Below are 13,289 nucleotides of genomic sequence, written 5' to 3'. Positions count from 1 at the left end.
AAGATTCTAAGCTTACATTTTAGTGTTCTATCTTTTCATTTTTTCCATATTCTTGTAGTTTTGTCGGGCTTCAAAAGAATTACGATCCTTGCCGGCTTATACTCCAAAAGGAATGTGTTCATTGCCTTGCCCGTTGTGTAAAAAAAATCATGTTTCTATATAATTCAACACATGAAGAAAAAAAAAGATAATGTTAAAGAAAAAGAGAGCATGCAACTCTTGTTGGATAATTCCAAGCTTGTGGAAACTTAACATATTATTAGATGTTTAATATGTTAAGATAAACACAATAAGGAAACCTAGAAATAGGAAAAGGAAGTTTCTATTTAGGTTAAGTTTGTGTTTTCCATATCCCACATGTTAAAGGGAATTGTCTTTCATATAAATATAGGTCTAATGGAGAGGTGTTCCATATGATCTAAGTGAAACATATTGAGAGCTTTAGTTTTGAGTAGTTTCTAAAGCTAATAAGAAAAGTTGTTCTTATAACTCTTTGTGTTTCTAAGAGATCTGAATTGGTATCAGAGCCTCAGGTTGGAGACTCGATCTAAGCTTAAGTTGTAGCTTAAGATCCTGGTGCTTGTGAACAAGAGATCGCGACGGCAAGATGGCTGACGTGACTAGGGCTCCACGCACGAAGGACTTTGGATCTACATCCATCCAATGTCCGATGTTGTCATCGACAAACTACACAGTTTGGTCGATGAGGATGAAGGTTCTACTACGTGTTCATGAAGTGTGGGACACAATCGAACCCGGTTCAGATGATCAAAAGAAGAACGATGTTGCGATAGCTCTTTTGTTTCAATCTGTTCCAGAGACTTTGATTCTCCAGGTGGGAGAACAAACCGCATCAAAAGAGATCTGGAACGCCATCAAGTCGCGACACCTAGGAGCTGATCGTGTAAGGGAGGCGAGACTTCAGACGTTGATGACAGAGTTTGATAGGTTGAAGATGGATGATGCAGATACGGTCGATGACTTCGCGGGGAAGATATCGGGCCTATCATCCAAAGCAACCTCGTTGGGAGAAAACATAGAAGAATCCAAGATGGTCAAGAAGTTCTTGAAGGGTCTTCCAAGACACAAGTATATCCAGATCGTAGCATCACTTGAGCAAGTCCTAGATCTCAACTCGACGGGGTTTGAAGACATAGTTGGAAGGCTTAAGGCGTACGAGGAGCGTGTAGGAGAAGAAACTCAGAAAGAAGACCAAGGGAAGCTGATGTTTTCGAACAATGAAGAGCATAGTCAGAGGGGCTATGAGAATTCCCGTGGTAGAGGAAGAGGACGGAACGGTAGAGGCAGAGGTCGAGGTAGGTCACACAACCAAAACCGTGCGTCACACACCGAAGATAACAACTCGGAAAAGAATCGCTCAAAGCTGATATGTTGGAGATGTGACAAGCCTGGTCACTACGCAACTGTCTGTCCCAAGAAGTCAGAGAAGGATCAAGAAACCAACCTAAACGAGACAGAAGAGGCCGATGCACTCTATGTACACGAGGTGATGTTTTTGAACGAAGATAAGGTGATTCTGAAGAATCTTGATATCGACAAAGGCAGTGCAAGTGTCTGGTATTTGGATAATGGACCGAGCAATCAAATGACAGGGAACAAGGAGTTCTTTTCGAGTTTGAATCTCAACACCAAAGGGAAGGTGAAGTTTGGTGATGGATCGTGTGTTGACATTGTAGGAAAGGGTGTGGTTACCTTTGTGTGCAAGACTGGAGAGAAGAAGGCACTCAAGGACATATACTACATACCCGATCTGAAGCACAATATATTGAGTCTTGGGCAAGCAACAGAGAACGGATGTGAGGTTAACATGAAAGATGTCTACTTAACGCTCACAGATTCGCATGGAAGGTTGCTAGTTCGTGTGACAAGATCTCCAAACCGTCTCTACAAGACCCCTATGGAGATAAGCTACCCGGAATATTTACATGTCAAGGACGTAGATGCTACATGGAGGTGGCATGCTCAACATGGACATATATGCTATGGAGTGATGAACAACATGGTAAGGAAGGAGATGGTCGTAGGAATGCAGAGTGTAACACACGAAGAAGGCGTGTGTGACGCATGTCTCGCAGAGAAGCAAACGAGACACTCATTCCCAAGTGTAACACACGAAGAAGGCGTGTGTGACACATGTTTTGCAGGGAAGCAAATCAGAGATTCATTCCCGACTAAGGCCATGGTTTGTACATCAGAGCCATTGGGATTATTGCTTGGAGATTTGAGTGGACGAATCGCACCACCAATGCCAGCAGATAATTGTGAGGCATTCTATCGGTTCAAAAGATCTCACACCGATAGAGGAGGAGAGTTTGCCTCAGCTATGTTCAATCTAGGTTGCACCGATAGAGGAGGAGAGGTTGCCTCAGATGTGTTCAATCTAGAATGCACCGATAGAGGAGGAGAGATTGCCTCAGATGAGTTTAACCTATCTTGTGAAGAAGATTGGGTTGAAGCTATGGAAGACGAGTTGGAGTCTATCACAAGAAACAAGATATGGGAGCTTGTAGATAGACCGACTGGTTCTGAGAAGAAAGGAGAAGATGATCGAGTTTGTGTGTTACACAAGACGTTGCATGTGTTACGCCAGGCACCCAGAGCATGGAGTGTAAAACTCGATCAGGTTCTCAAGGAGATGAGATTTGAGAAGTGCACGAAGGAACCATCAGTGTACTGCAAGACTCAAGGAGGAGACGTCTTGATCATAGCCATCTACGTTGATGATCTATTTGTGACAGGAACTTCGCTTAAGATGATTAGGCAATTCAAGGAGGAGATGTCTAAGAAGTTCGAGATGTCAGATCTAGGTAAGCTAACGTACTATCTTGGCATAGAGGTGATTCAAGGAGCAGACGGAATCAGAATAAAGCAAGAGAGGTATGCTCAAGGAATCCTGTGTGACACAAAGATGGAAGTGTGTAACACCACTCACGTAGGAGTGTGCAACACGACTCACGGAGGAGTGTGTGACACAAAAGTGGAAGCGTGTGACACAACGCACGTACCAATGGAGTCAAGGTTCTCAAAGGCTGAAGATGAACCAGAGATAAATCAGTTGGGTGTTGAGCAGAAGGCCGACATCCTTCCTAGAGCTCACGTACGCAAGATGGCGGATGTGACCAGAGTTATCATCGCAGTGAGCTTCAGCCACAAGACTCATCGCAACTTAAGTGAAGAGGTCATGAGAAGGTTCTACAAGAACTGGGCCGATTCTAAGAAGAAGCGATACGGAAGCAAGGAGAGCATCCGGTCTAACCTTGAGAAAGATGTGAATTCAATGGGTGGATTCGCACACCATGGTGTGGTGGAGGATGATTACTTGATGATTGAGTTCAAGCAAATGAGGAGCTTAATCGGAGTTCAAGAAATTGATCTCCCTAATTCAAGTTGGAATTAAGGGGGTGAATGTTGGATAATTCCAAGCTTGTGGAAACTTAACATATTATTAGATGTTTAATATGTTAAGATAAACACAATAAGGAAACCTAGAAATAGGAAAAGGAAGTTTCTATTTAGGTTAAGTTTGTGTTTTCCATATCCCACATGTTAAAGGGAATTGTCTTTCATATAAATATAGGTCTAATGGAGAGGTGTTCCATATGATCTAAGTGAAACATATTGAGAGCTTTAGTTTTGAGTAGTTTCTAAAGCTAATAAGAAAAGTTGTTCTTATAACTCTTTGTGTTTCTAAGAGATCTGAACTCTGCAATATCTAAACTATTCAACTCAACACTTTTTAGTTTGTTGAAAAAATGGAAAAAAAAAGAACTGTGGACGGGTGACAACGTATGAGTCATCTCTAAAGCCACGTGGCCATATGTCTTTTTTTTTTTAAACACTGGTTGATATTGATAAACTTTCTGAGAGTACTACAATGGAAGCCAAGATATGACTTCAAAATAAGAAAGGATGAAAGGGAAGCCAAGATATGTCTTGGTGGAGATTTTTTAGGTTCCCATGAAAAGAAAAATAAAAGTTAAAGAGAACAATACGTATCGTAAAGTCAACTCCACAGTTTACAGATCCACCGTTGGATCCTATTTTGCAATATCAACGGTCTAGATAATATAACCGGGAACATTCGGTTACCAAATTGGTCAATAGTTCTGAGTTTTTTTTAATGGGAATGGGTCCATGATCACTTTTATTTTGATTTGTTTAGTCAGCTTTTTCTTTTTCTACTTTGTCGTTTTCTTTATCATCGCTGTTCTCAACTAAAGAAAGACTAGTGGACTCCACTTATTGCACATAGTCAACGATTATCGCTGCTATTATGACATTTAATTTCTTTTAATGATTTTAATTTGTTCCACAATCTGTGTAGACTAATTAGGTTAACTAAAAAGTCAAGAAGGGCTTATTTTCATCTAGTAGTTTCTCCGACTTTCCCAGTCAAAACAATTTTATAGAAGGCTAAATCTGGTTAGAAATTCTTGTTAGAATATCTGAATTTCAAATATCAGTTAAAAGTCTTAACAAAACCTATCTTAATTTATAAAAATTGAAGTATTACATATTTATTTTTAACCTTAGGAATAAGTAAACTAGTAATAATAAATAAATGCTAAAGTCGTCTATCTATACATTTAAGTATTCTTTACAACCATTACATATTTATTTATATTTTATTTGGTCAATGCTGCAACAATTTTAGAAATACATTGTTTGTATATTTGCGCCATATATTTTTTGACAAGTTGTAGTGTTAAAATAGAACAGAGAACAATATTAAATTAGTCTCTTTGAAGCCAGATTTCAAAACGATTCTTCCAAATTCAATATTACGCACTGACCCTTTATTTTGAAGATTGCTTTGTAATCAAGAGGACCCCACCCACTTTAAACTCGAGGAGACCAACATATTTGATTGCTTTATTCCACAGAAATCTTTTTCAATCTCAACCGTTGGATCAAAAAATGCAGTTTGACTAAAAAAGCTTTGACCTGATCTCCCGGTCACCCGGTTGCAACTTCATTCCCCATATATCACGACCTTCCTTCATCTTCCATCTTCCACTTTCGCTCTCATAATTAAAAAAAAACTTCCATTTTCCCAGATCTTCAAACTTTTCTCTCTTTCTCTTGATAACTTCATCATGACCGTCGATATCATGCGTTTTCCTAAGATGGAAGATCAAACGGCTATGCAGGAAGCTGCATCGCAAGGCTTAAAAAGCATGGAACACCTGATCAGTGTTCTCTCTAACCGTCCTAAAGACCATAACGCTGGCTGCTCTGAGATCACCGACTTCACCGTCTCCAAATTCAAAAAAGTCATCTCTCTCCTTAACCGGACCGGTCACGCCCGGTTTAGACGCGGACCGGTTCAGTCCCCTCCTTCATCTTCATCCTCCTCCGCCGCATCTCCTCCTCTTCCACCCGTTTCTCACCAAACGCCTCCTTCTCAGCTATCTCCTCCGGCACCGGTGATAACTCCGGGGAGCTTTGTTCAGTCGCATCCGCAAAGCCTGACGCTAGATTTCACCGGACCCACCGTATTTGGCGCCAAAACCAAGAGCACGGAGATTGTTGAGTTTGCAAAGGAGTGCTTTAGCGTCTCCTCGAACTCTTCTTTCATGTCTTCGGCGATCACCGGCGACGGGAGTGTATCCAAGGGTTCTTCGATTTTTCTTGCTCCGGCGCCTGTAGCTTCCTCGGGGAAACCGCCGCTTGCTGGTCTTCCTTACAGAAAGAGATGCTTTGAGCATGACCACTCTCAGAACTTTTCCGGCAAGATCTCTGGCTCCGGCAGCGGAAAGTGTCATTGCAAGAAAAGGTATTGTTACGAAACAATAGTAATAAAATTATAGTCCGGTTTACTACTTTCTAAACCGGTTTTATCATCTTGCTTGGGTAGTATGGTACTAGTGTAAGTTGATTTGTGAACCAAATTGATATTCCGGATTCTTAACCGGTTTGGCTTAACCAGACAGTTAACGTACTTCGTAAATATCAACGACATAAACTTAAAGCACGCCAGACAATGACTAGTTAATTGTGTTGTTGTCGTTTTGTGTAGGGAAGGTTAATGTTTTAAAAAGTACTTATTTGACCGTTGACTTGTTTTAACATTTTGTGTTTGTTAAAATCATTTAAACTAACTGTAATTATTTATTAATTACAGCAGGAAAAATCGGATGAAGAGAAGCGTGAGAGTACCGGCGATAAGTGCAAAGATTGCCGATATTCCAGTGGACGAGTATTCATGGAGGAAATACGGACAAAAACCGATTAAGGGCTCACCACACCCACGGTAACTATCGGACTCTCACTATCCACCGTTTATATAATTGTCTGATTTGATCGTGTAGAGATCTAACGGTGGTGATTTGTTTATGATTCAGGGGATATTACAAATGTAGTACGTTTAGAGGGTGTCCAGCAAGGAAACACGTAGAACGAGCATTGGATGATCCAACCATGCTTGTTGTGACTTACGAAGGGGAGCACCGTCACCAAAAGTCCGCGATGAACGAGAACATATCATCCAGTTTGGTGTTTGGCTCGGCTTGAATGGTTGAGAATTAGAAAAGAGAATGAAATTAATTAGTTTGGTAGACGTTGTAATATTTTGAAAAATAGAGGGGTGATTGTATTTTTAGAATTTTTAGTACTTTAAATGGATTTTAATCTTACAAAAGTTTATATTTAGTATTCTTTCAAGTAATTGCTTGCAAGATGATAAAGTAGTAATTACCACATTAGTTGATCTAGTAGACTAGTAATCAGAGGCGGATCTACAGTGGCAGGTACGGGGGCACGTGCCCCCGACTACTTATAAATTCTTCTTAGTTACATATGTGACCTGATAGTTTCGTTAGAGCAGTTGGTAATGATGCCCCTGGTCAACATCAGTGTGTCTCGGGTTCGACGCCTACTCTGTTTCCTTTTTTTCCTTTTTGCATTATAATCAATGTGTTGTATCACACGTTTACGCTATATCATCAACATGGTTAAATTAGCATTTTCCTACTTTTTTATTTGTTGTAATATTATTCCCTTTTTTTTTCCCTTGTTAGCAATTTCTTTAGTTATTATTGAGATGTTTGACTTTTCATAGTTCTTTTCTTTATTTTCCTTTTCATAGTTTTGAAGCATATTTCCTTGTTTTAATAGTAAACATTCACAGTTGTATTCATACTAATTAATATTAAAATAATAAATTAAACATTTTTATTTAACAACTTAGAATTTAGTTTTAAATGATATGATGACCAAAAAGTTATGTATGACACTGACATATTGTTATATATTGTATATATTTTATGTGTAATTAATAACATTTGTAAAAAAAGTATAATAATATAAATGTATTATGAATTGAATAAAATTAGTGTTATTGTTGTTTAAACAGTTTATAGTTGTTATTAACAGTTTCTAATATTTATTAATAATTTTTTTCTAATTATATTAATTTAGTATTATAATTAATTATGTGCCCCCGTCAAATAGTTGGTCTGGCTCCGCCACTGCTAGTAATGACTTTGGGTTGAGTTGTTAATGTAGTGTTTGACTAACTTACCGGTTCTTTAAAGTCAAAAAGAATGTTCGATGAGTTGTTGGAAGATAGGGAGGTTGAACAATGAATTGAAGCGAATTAAAGGCGGTTTCAGGGTCAACGAAATCATAATGATGTTGTAAGATAAATTAATTTGATGAATGATACTGTAACCTCTCCGTTTGGCAAAAAAATATTACTTTCATATTTTTGGTATAAATTTAGTATAATTAAAAACATTTATATTTTTCATTAATTGCTCATATGCGGAGTATTATTTAAAATAACTTAAATTATTTATAAATCAGTATATTCTATAATCAATATTAGATATAAAATAAGTATAAATTGCATTAGAATCCTAAAAATATATTTTTAAAATTATTTATAAATTTTCTTTTTTTTTTGAAGTTAATAGAAAAAGTTTGGACCAGTCGTCACCTCACGTCTAATGTAATGTTGAACACAATTTATTGTCGCGAATTAACGCTTCAAATGTGGTCCATATTTTTGTTTCGAAGAAGGGACGTGGAAATCGTTACATTGATCCACATGAATTTGAACTTCATCCTCTTCTTGACTCAGAATTGGGCTTCTACGAGTTGCCTTTCGCGTTTGACATCGAAGCAATATATGGGCTTTTATAGGCTCAAATACAGTTCGAGATCCACAGCAAATTTTAACAAAATAACTCTCTAAAACATGAGTCCATCGAGTCATGACTCAGCAAATTAATCGACTGCTTAAATATTAGATTTGTAGGTGATTTTGGCCGAGAACTCATGACTCAGCATAGTTAATGACTGATTAAATAATAAATATAGACTAATCCATATTCTCATTTTGAACTAGTCCAAGTTCTTGCGTCCGCACTAATCCAGCATTAGCACTCTTCATTTTAATATATTTTTCTTACCATTAACGATAATGGTTTTTAATTAATTGTACTAAAAGTAAACGGGATAAAGTTTAATTTGTCCACTTGGTATAAACAAATCATCCTACTACTTAAACAATATATTTACCAACATAGTACTTTCCATTTTTAAATATAAAGTAAATATACACGAATATTTTTGTATATCTTTGACTTATCATCGCCAATCAGCGTCTCCTTTTGCAACCCAAAATATTATCCGATGAATTGATCTGCTCGAGATTTTTTCCTCTTTTCCTGCATTTCTATAAATTAAAAGACAAAATCAAGAAACATAGAAACAAAAAATATTCAGACAGTAATGAGAACTGGATAAGGTCGAGATATGGTGTAATAGCGACCACCGAACTTTCGGTACAACGACATAATCTGATTTAAACGGAGACAGTAACCCGTAACGTCCGGCAAAGGTCCGAAAATAACCAATATCTATCCGCCAGGTCAACAAGACCGTCATAGTCTCCGTTAGCGTTTCCATATCTAGAACATGTGCGTCTACTCGTAGCCTCATAATACGTATAAAGATACGTATTTCAATAGCATTTAATACGACATTTGTCATTATAAATGTTAATAAGAACTGATCCTTTCTCCATCTTTATTCCATTTTTCTCGATCGGTGGTGTTTGAGCTTTGAGCCAAGAGATCGTATCAGGAGAAAAAGATAGAAAGGTTAGATGGAGGTCATGGTTGGTTCTCCGTTTGGAATCGGCATGGCGGCGTGCGTTAGAGACCGGACCGGTGTCTCGGCGCAGGATAAGACCGTACCGGCGGCGGCTCTGTTTTCGGCGGATGAATCGGGACGAGGCGGATCGCAGATCGGGCTTGCTAGACGGATCGGATTAAGGATGAATAAAAGATCGCCGGAGGAATCATCGGAGGATAGTTCATCGTCGATCGGAGAGTGCAGCGAAAACGAGGAGGAAGAAGAAGACGACGCCGTTTCATTCCAGAGAGGAGGAGGAGGAACACTTGTTTCGTTCACTTCCTCTTTAGAAGACTCTCTGCCGATTAAGTATGTTCTTGATCTTTTATGTTTTGTCTTTAGCCACCAATATTTAAGTTTTTATTTTTAAAACTTAGAGCACTCAGCTTGTATATATGATCTAATTTGACCTATCGAGTATTGTATTGAAACATATGGAATGATAGGAATCACTATTTATGGAATTTTGTGGAATGGAATCAGCATTCCATTTGTTCATGAACATTTTTGATTTGGAATGATTTTTCAAATGATAGTTAAAATTTTATTTGGAATAATATGGAATGATGTGGAATTGAATGGAATAACCTTTCCATTTTTATTTTGTAAATGGTGAACAATTTTTGGAATGCATAGGAATTAAGCATTCCGGAAGTTTTTATTCCAAAAACATACATTCCAGTTGCAGCCGTAGTTTTGTTTGGTTGAAAACTGATGAAAACATGTTGGTTTGTTTTATTGTTTGTTTGTTCAGGAGAGGATTATCAAACCATTACGTAGGGAAATCGAAATCTTTTGGGAACTTAATGGAATCGACGAACATCAACGCAAAAGATCTTGAGAAAGGAGAGAATCCATTCAACAAGAGGAGGAGATTGCTTATTGCTAATAAGCTGAGGAGTAGAGGAAGATCCATGTCAGTTTCGAATTTTTATTCTTGGCAAAACCCTAATTCTATGTCGTTACTTGCAGTCCAAGAACACAATGAAGTGAATCATCATAATGATGATGACTATGAGGAAAATGAAGGTGGTGATCATCAAACTATGAAGTTGTTGGAGAAGAGGAATATGTTGATGAAAAATAAGAGAGATTTGATGGCTCAGACTCAAAGTTGTTTCTGTCTTAGTAGTTTGCAAGAAGATGATGATGAGGGTGGAGTTGATAATGAGTGATTAATCGGTAACATGGTTTAGTGATACTTGTTCTTCTCTTGTGAATTTGATTAGAGTAAGTTTCAGTTGTCACACAAGTGGTCGAAGATTTGATCTGTTAGAATATTATTATTTATTAGTAGACTTTTTCCTATCTACAAAGGACATTTTCTTCTTCATCTTGTTTGTGTCGATTATTCATTTTTTTAAATTACTGAACATGTTTACATGAACGTTTCAACATCCAGAGAAAAAAATAAACGAAGAGAATAAAAGTAAAACTCAAAACCAAACAAATAAACAGCACAAACACGATTCTTACTCAAAAAAAACAAATCGAAAGTATGAAGAATCATTTTTAGCAAAAAAAAAAAGAAAGTATGAAGTCACAAGATATATTTATGGTTTATTCAGTGACCGTCAGCAATATTAATAAACATTATCAAGTGTATAATAGGATAAGTTAGGAGATTGTCCACATACGCTAGAGTGATGTTTTGCCAACTATTTAAAACATAATTCATCTTTTTCAGTTATTCAGTGAACAGATTTTAGCAGTGAAAACATGTTCGGTGAATCTTTTTCTTTCATTATTTCATTTCATTTTTTGTTGACTAATATTGTTGTTTTTGTTTATTTGAAGGAATTTTTGAATATATATTTTAAAGACATTTACAAGCCAATACCTAATATTACAACTTATGCAGTCATCCTCCCTGCCGCTGCGTTCTTGAAACGAACAGGGCTTCATGAAAATTTTAACCTTGATCAAATCAAGTTTGGTTTGCCACAAGGCTTAAGCTTCTGTTTTATGCTATATCCTCTGTTTTCTGCTTCTCTCAAATACTAGTGGCAATTGATGAAAAAAATGATGTTGTGACTTTATAAGTTAAAAAGATATTGAAGGCTCAGAAACAATCTTCCGCAGTTTTCGTCACAACTCAGTAGGATCAAACAACGATAGCAAGAGCTTGATATATATACTTTATTTATCAAATACTTAATCCACCCTCAGGTTGCGAGTCTTATCTACAAAACACAAGGAAAACACCAAAAGTAGAAAATTCAGTTCAGGCCTACATACGGAGAAACCTCAATGAAAACAAGTGAACTATATTCATTTCTCTCCCCTTGGCCCTAATCCGACAGAACTCTATAAAGCACTCTCTAGCTTTGATAAGTCTTACTAACGAAAAAAAAAAAAAAAGTCTTACTAACGAAACCTAATCCGTAAAGGTATAACTGAAAAACAGATCATCAGAAGAAAGAGCAAAGTATAACATAAATCTCACGGAATTTGTTGAAAGCAATAAAGACCTGTTCAACAAATCTCTGGATGTCCAAATTTTAGCAAAACAAAAGAAAACTTTGGATGTCATAATTATTGGTTGATTAAGTTAATTAAAACTACAAAGACATCAAGGTATAAACCATCTTTAACCGATTAACAATAGCAGTACCAGATTTTAGTTCTCTTTAAAACCGGTACAATTAAAAAATGGAAAACAATGAACCTGACTGTACCAAATACGAATAGAAGGAAATACAAAATTAAATTAAATTTCCGTTACAACTTTTCCCAGGAAAAGGAAATAATATGAGAGGTAAAAAAGGAAAGTGAACATTGGCATTGGCGCGTTTGATGTTACGGCTTTTTCTTTATAAATACAAACATCAATCCATTCATTCATTCTTTCATTCACCAACACACTTTTCTTCTTTCACAACACTCGCTCTCTGTTACGACACAATTTCTAACGATTCGTCTCCCACTTTATTGTGTTGTTCAACTTCAAGGAAGAAGATGGAAAATAGCTCACTCAAAGTAGAAATAAGTGCACAGGTAACGTCTCAAGGTCTGTCCTTAGGGTTATTAAACTCTGTCTTGATTAGTCAATGTCGGGAAATTGAAGAGTTTCTCGTAGACGAGAGCGATGATGGTAACATCACGAGCCTCGGTTCTTACCCCGATTCTTCTGTTCGGGCCCAACTATCGCTTCTCAGGTTCAAAGACTTCGAAACAACCACAGTTCATCAGCAAATCAAGACTCGCTTCAACGACCCTGTCTTGTCCCGACTTATCACCGATCAGATTGTTCTCGAGTCACAACGGAAAGACTTGCCACAAGGACCCTTGTTGATCACGGTATTCCTCAAATTTACAAAGAAAGAGTACATTGTTGCTCCTTTTAGTTCTGCTCCTTGGACGACAGCGAAAGTAGAAGGATCTTGTGCGATTTGTCTAGAGAAGATGTCTGAAGAGGAGTCGGAACAGGTCCTATGCCAACCGCCTGAATGTTTGCATATGTTTCATGAAGATTGCTTGACCAATTGGTTAGATCGACATGACTCTTGCCCTCTCTGTCGCCAATCCCCAAACCCTTTAACCAACAAACCCAGTGAAGCTTTGGAGAAGTTAGGAGAAGGTTTCGAGTAATGATCCGTGTGTTGCAAGTCTAATTAGGGTATTCTTTTAATGATTGGCTCAGTAGTAATTTTGTTGGCAAAAAAGTATACTAATTTTTCATGAAATTGAAATTAGTTCACATTAATTCTCGTCTTAAAACTCAAAAAATGCATTGCCTCCTAGTTTGTACCAAAACACAATTAACAATGGGTGTCAATTAAGATTATACAACTATTAACTTGCTAAGATTGTTGGAGATAACAAAAAGGAATGAGTCTCATCTGGTTTGTGCATAGTCGCAACCATCAGCGTTCTACATTTATACGTCAATTAAATTTGAACCTAAGACACTATTCTACAGCTGAGTGCTAACTACTAAACATTGAGAAATATACAAAACCTTGGTGCAGTACACTTTCATGTTGACATCTCTTCATAAAACAAAATTGAATGATTAACATGATCTCAGAGACATTTAGTAGTATAGTATGAAGGAGTTAGATAATACATCGAACATGGCATCTATTAGGCCTACGCAAGTTGTTGCTGCTTCATCCTTGAACAAC

General features: G+C 37.3%; 3 protein-coding genes across 5 annotated transcripts; all 3 read left to right on the top strand.

The window, feature by feature from the left end:
- The first annotated feature begins 5,021 nt into the window (after positions 1 to 5,021).
- Positions 5,022 to 6,672, top strand: LOC106446674 (probable WRKY transcription factor 17). Of its 3 annotated transcripts, none has more exons than XM_048777296.1 (3): positions 5,022 to 5,797; positions 6,149 to 6,274; positions 6,366 to 6,672. In XM_048777296.1, the coding sequence occupies exons 1-3, from the start codon at positions 5,118 to 5,120 to the stop codon at positions 6,532 to 6,534; spliced, it is 975 nt and encodes a 324-aa protein (XP_048633253.1). In that variant the 5' UTR covers positions 5,022 to 5,117; the 3' UTR covers positions 6,535 to 6,672.
- Positions 6,673 to 8,463: 1,791 nt separating this feature from the next.
- On the top strand, positions 8,464 to 10,495 carry LOC106446677. Its single transcript, XM_013888452.3, has 2 exons — positions 8,464 to 9,471; positions 9,917 to 10,495. Exons 1-2 carry the CDS (start codon positions 9,134 to 9,136, stop codon positions 10,335 to 10,337), a joined length of 759 nt encoding a protein of 252 aa, XP_013743906.1. The 5' UTR covers positions 8,464 to 9,133; the 3' UTR covers positions 10,338 to 10,495.
- Positions 10,496 to 12,120: 1,625 nt separating this feature from the next.
- LOC106448618 (RING-H2 finger protein ATL67) lies at positions 12,121 to 12,753 on the top strand. The gene has a single exon (XM_013890481.1). The coding sequence runs from the start codon at positions 12,121 to 12,123 to the stop codon at positions 12,751 to 12,753; it is 633 nt and encodes a 210-aa protein (XP_013745935.1).
- Positions 12,754 to 13,289: the final 536 nt, after the last annotated feature.

This window comes from Brassica napus, chromosome A4 (genome assembly GCF_020379485.1).
Source record: "Brassica napus cultivar Da-Ae chromosome A4, Da-Ae, whole genome shotgun sequence".
In the NCBI taxonomy this organism is placed as follows: Eukaryota; Viridiplantae; Streptophyta; class Magnoliopsida; order Brassicales; family Brassicaceae; genus Brassica; species Brassica napus.
This window is presented reverse-complemented; position numbering and strand designations above follow the sequence as displayed.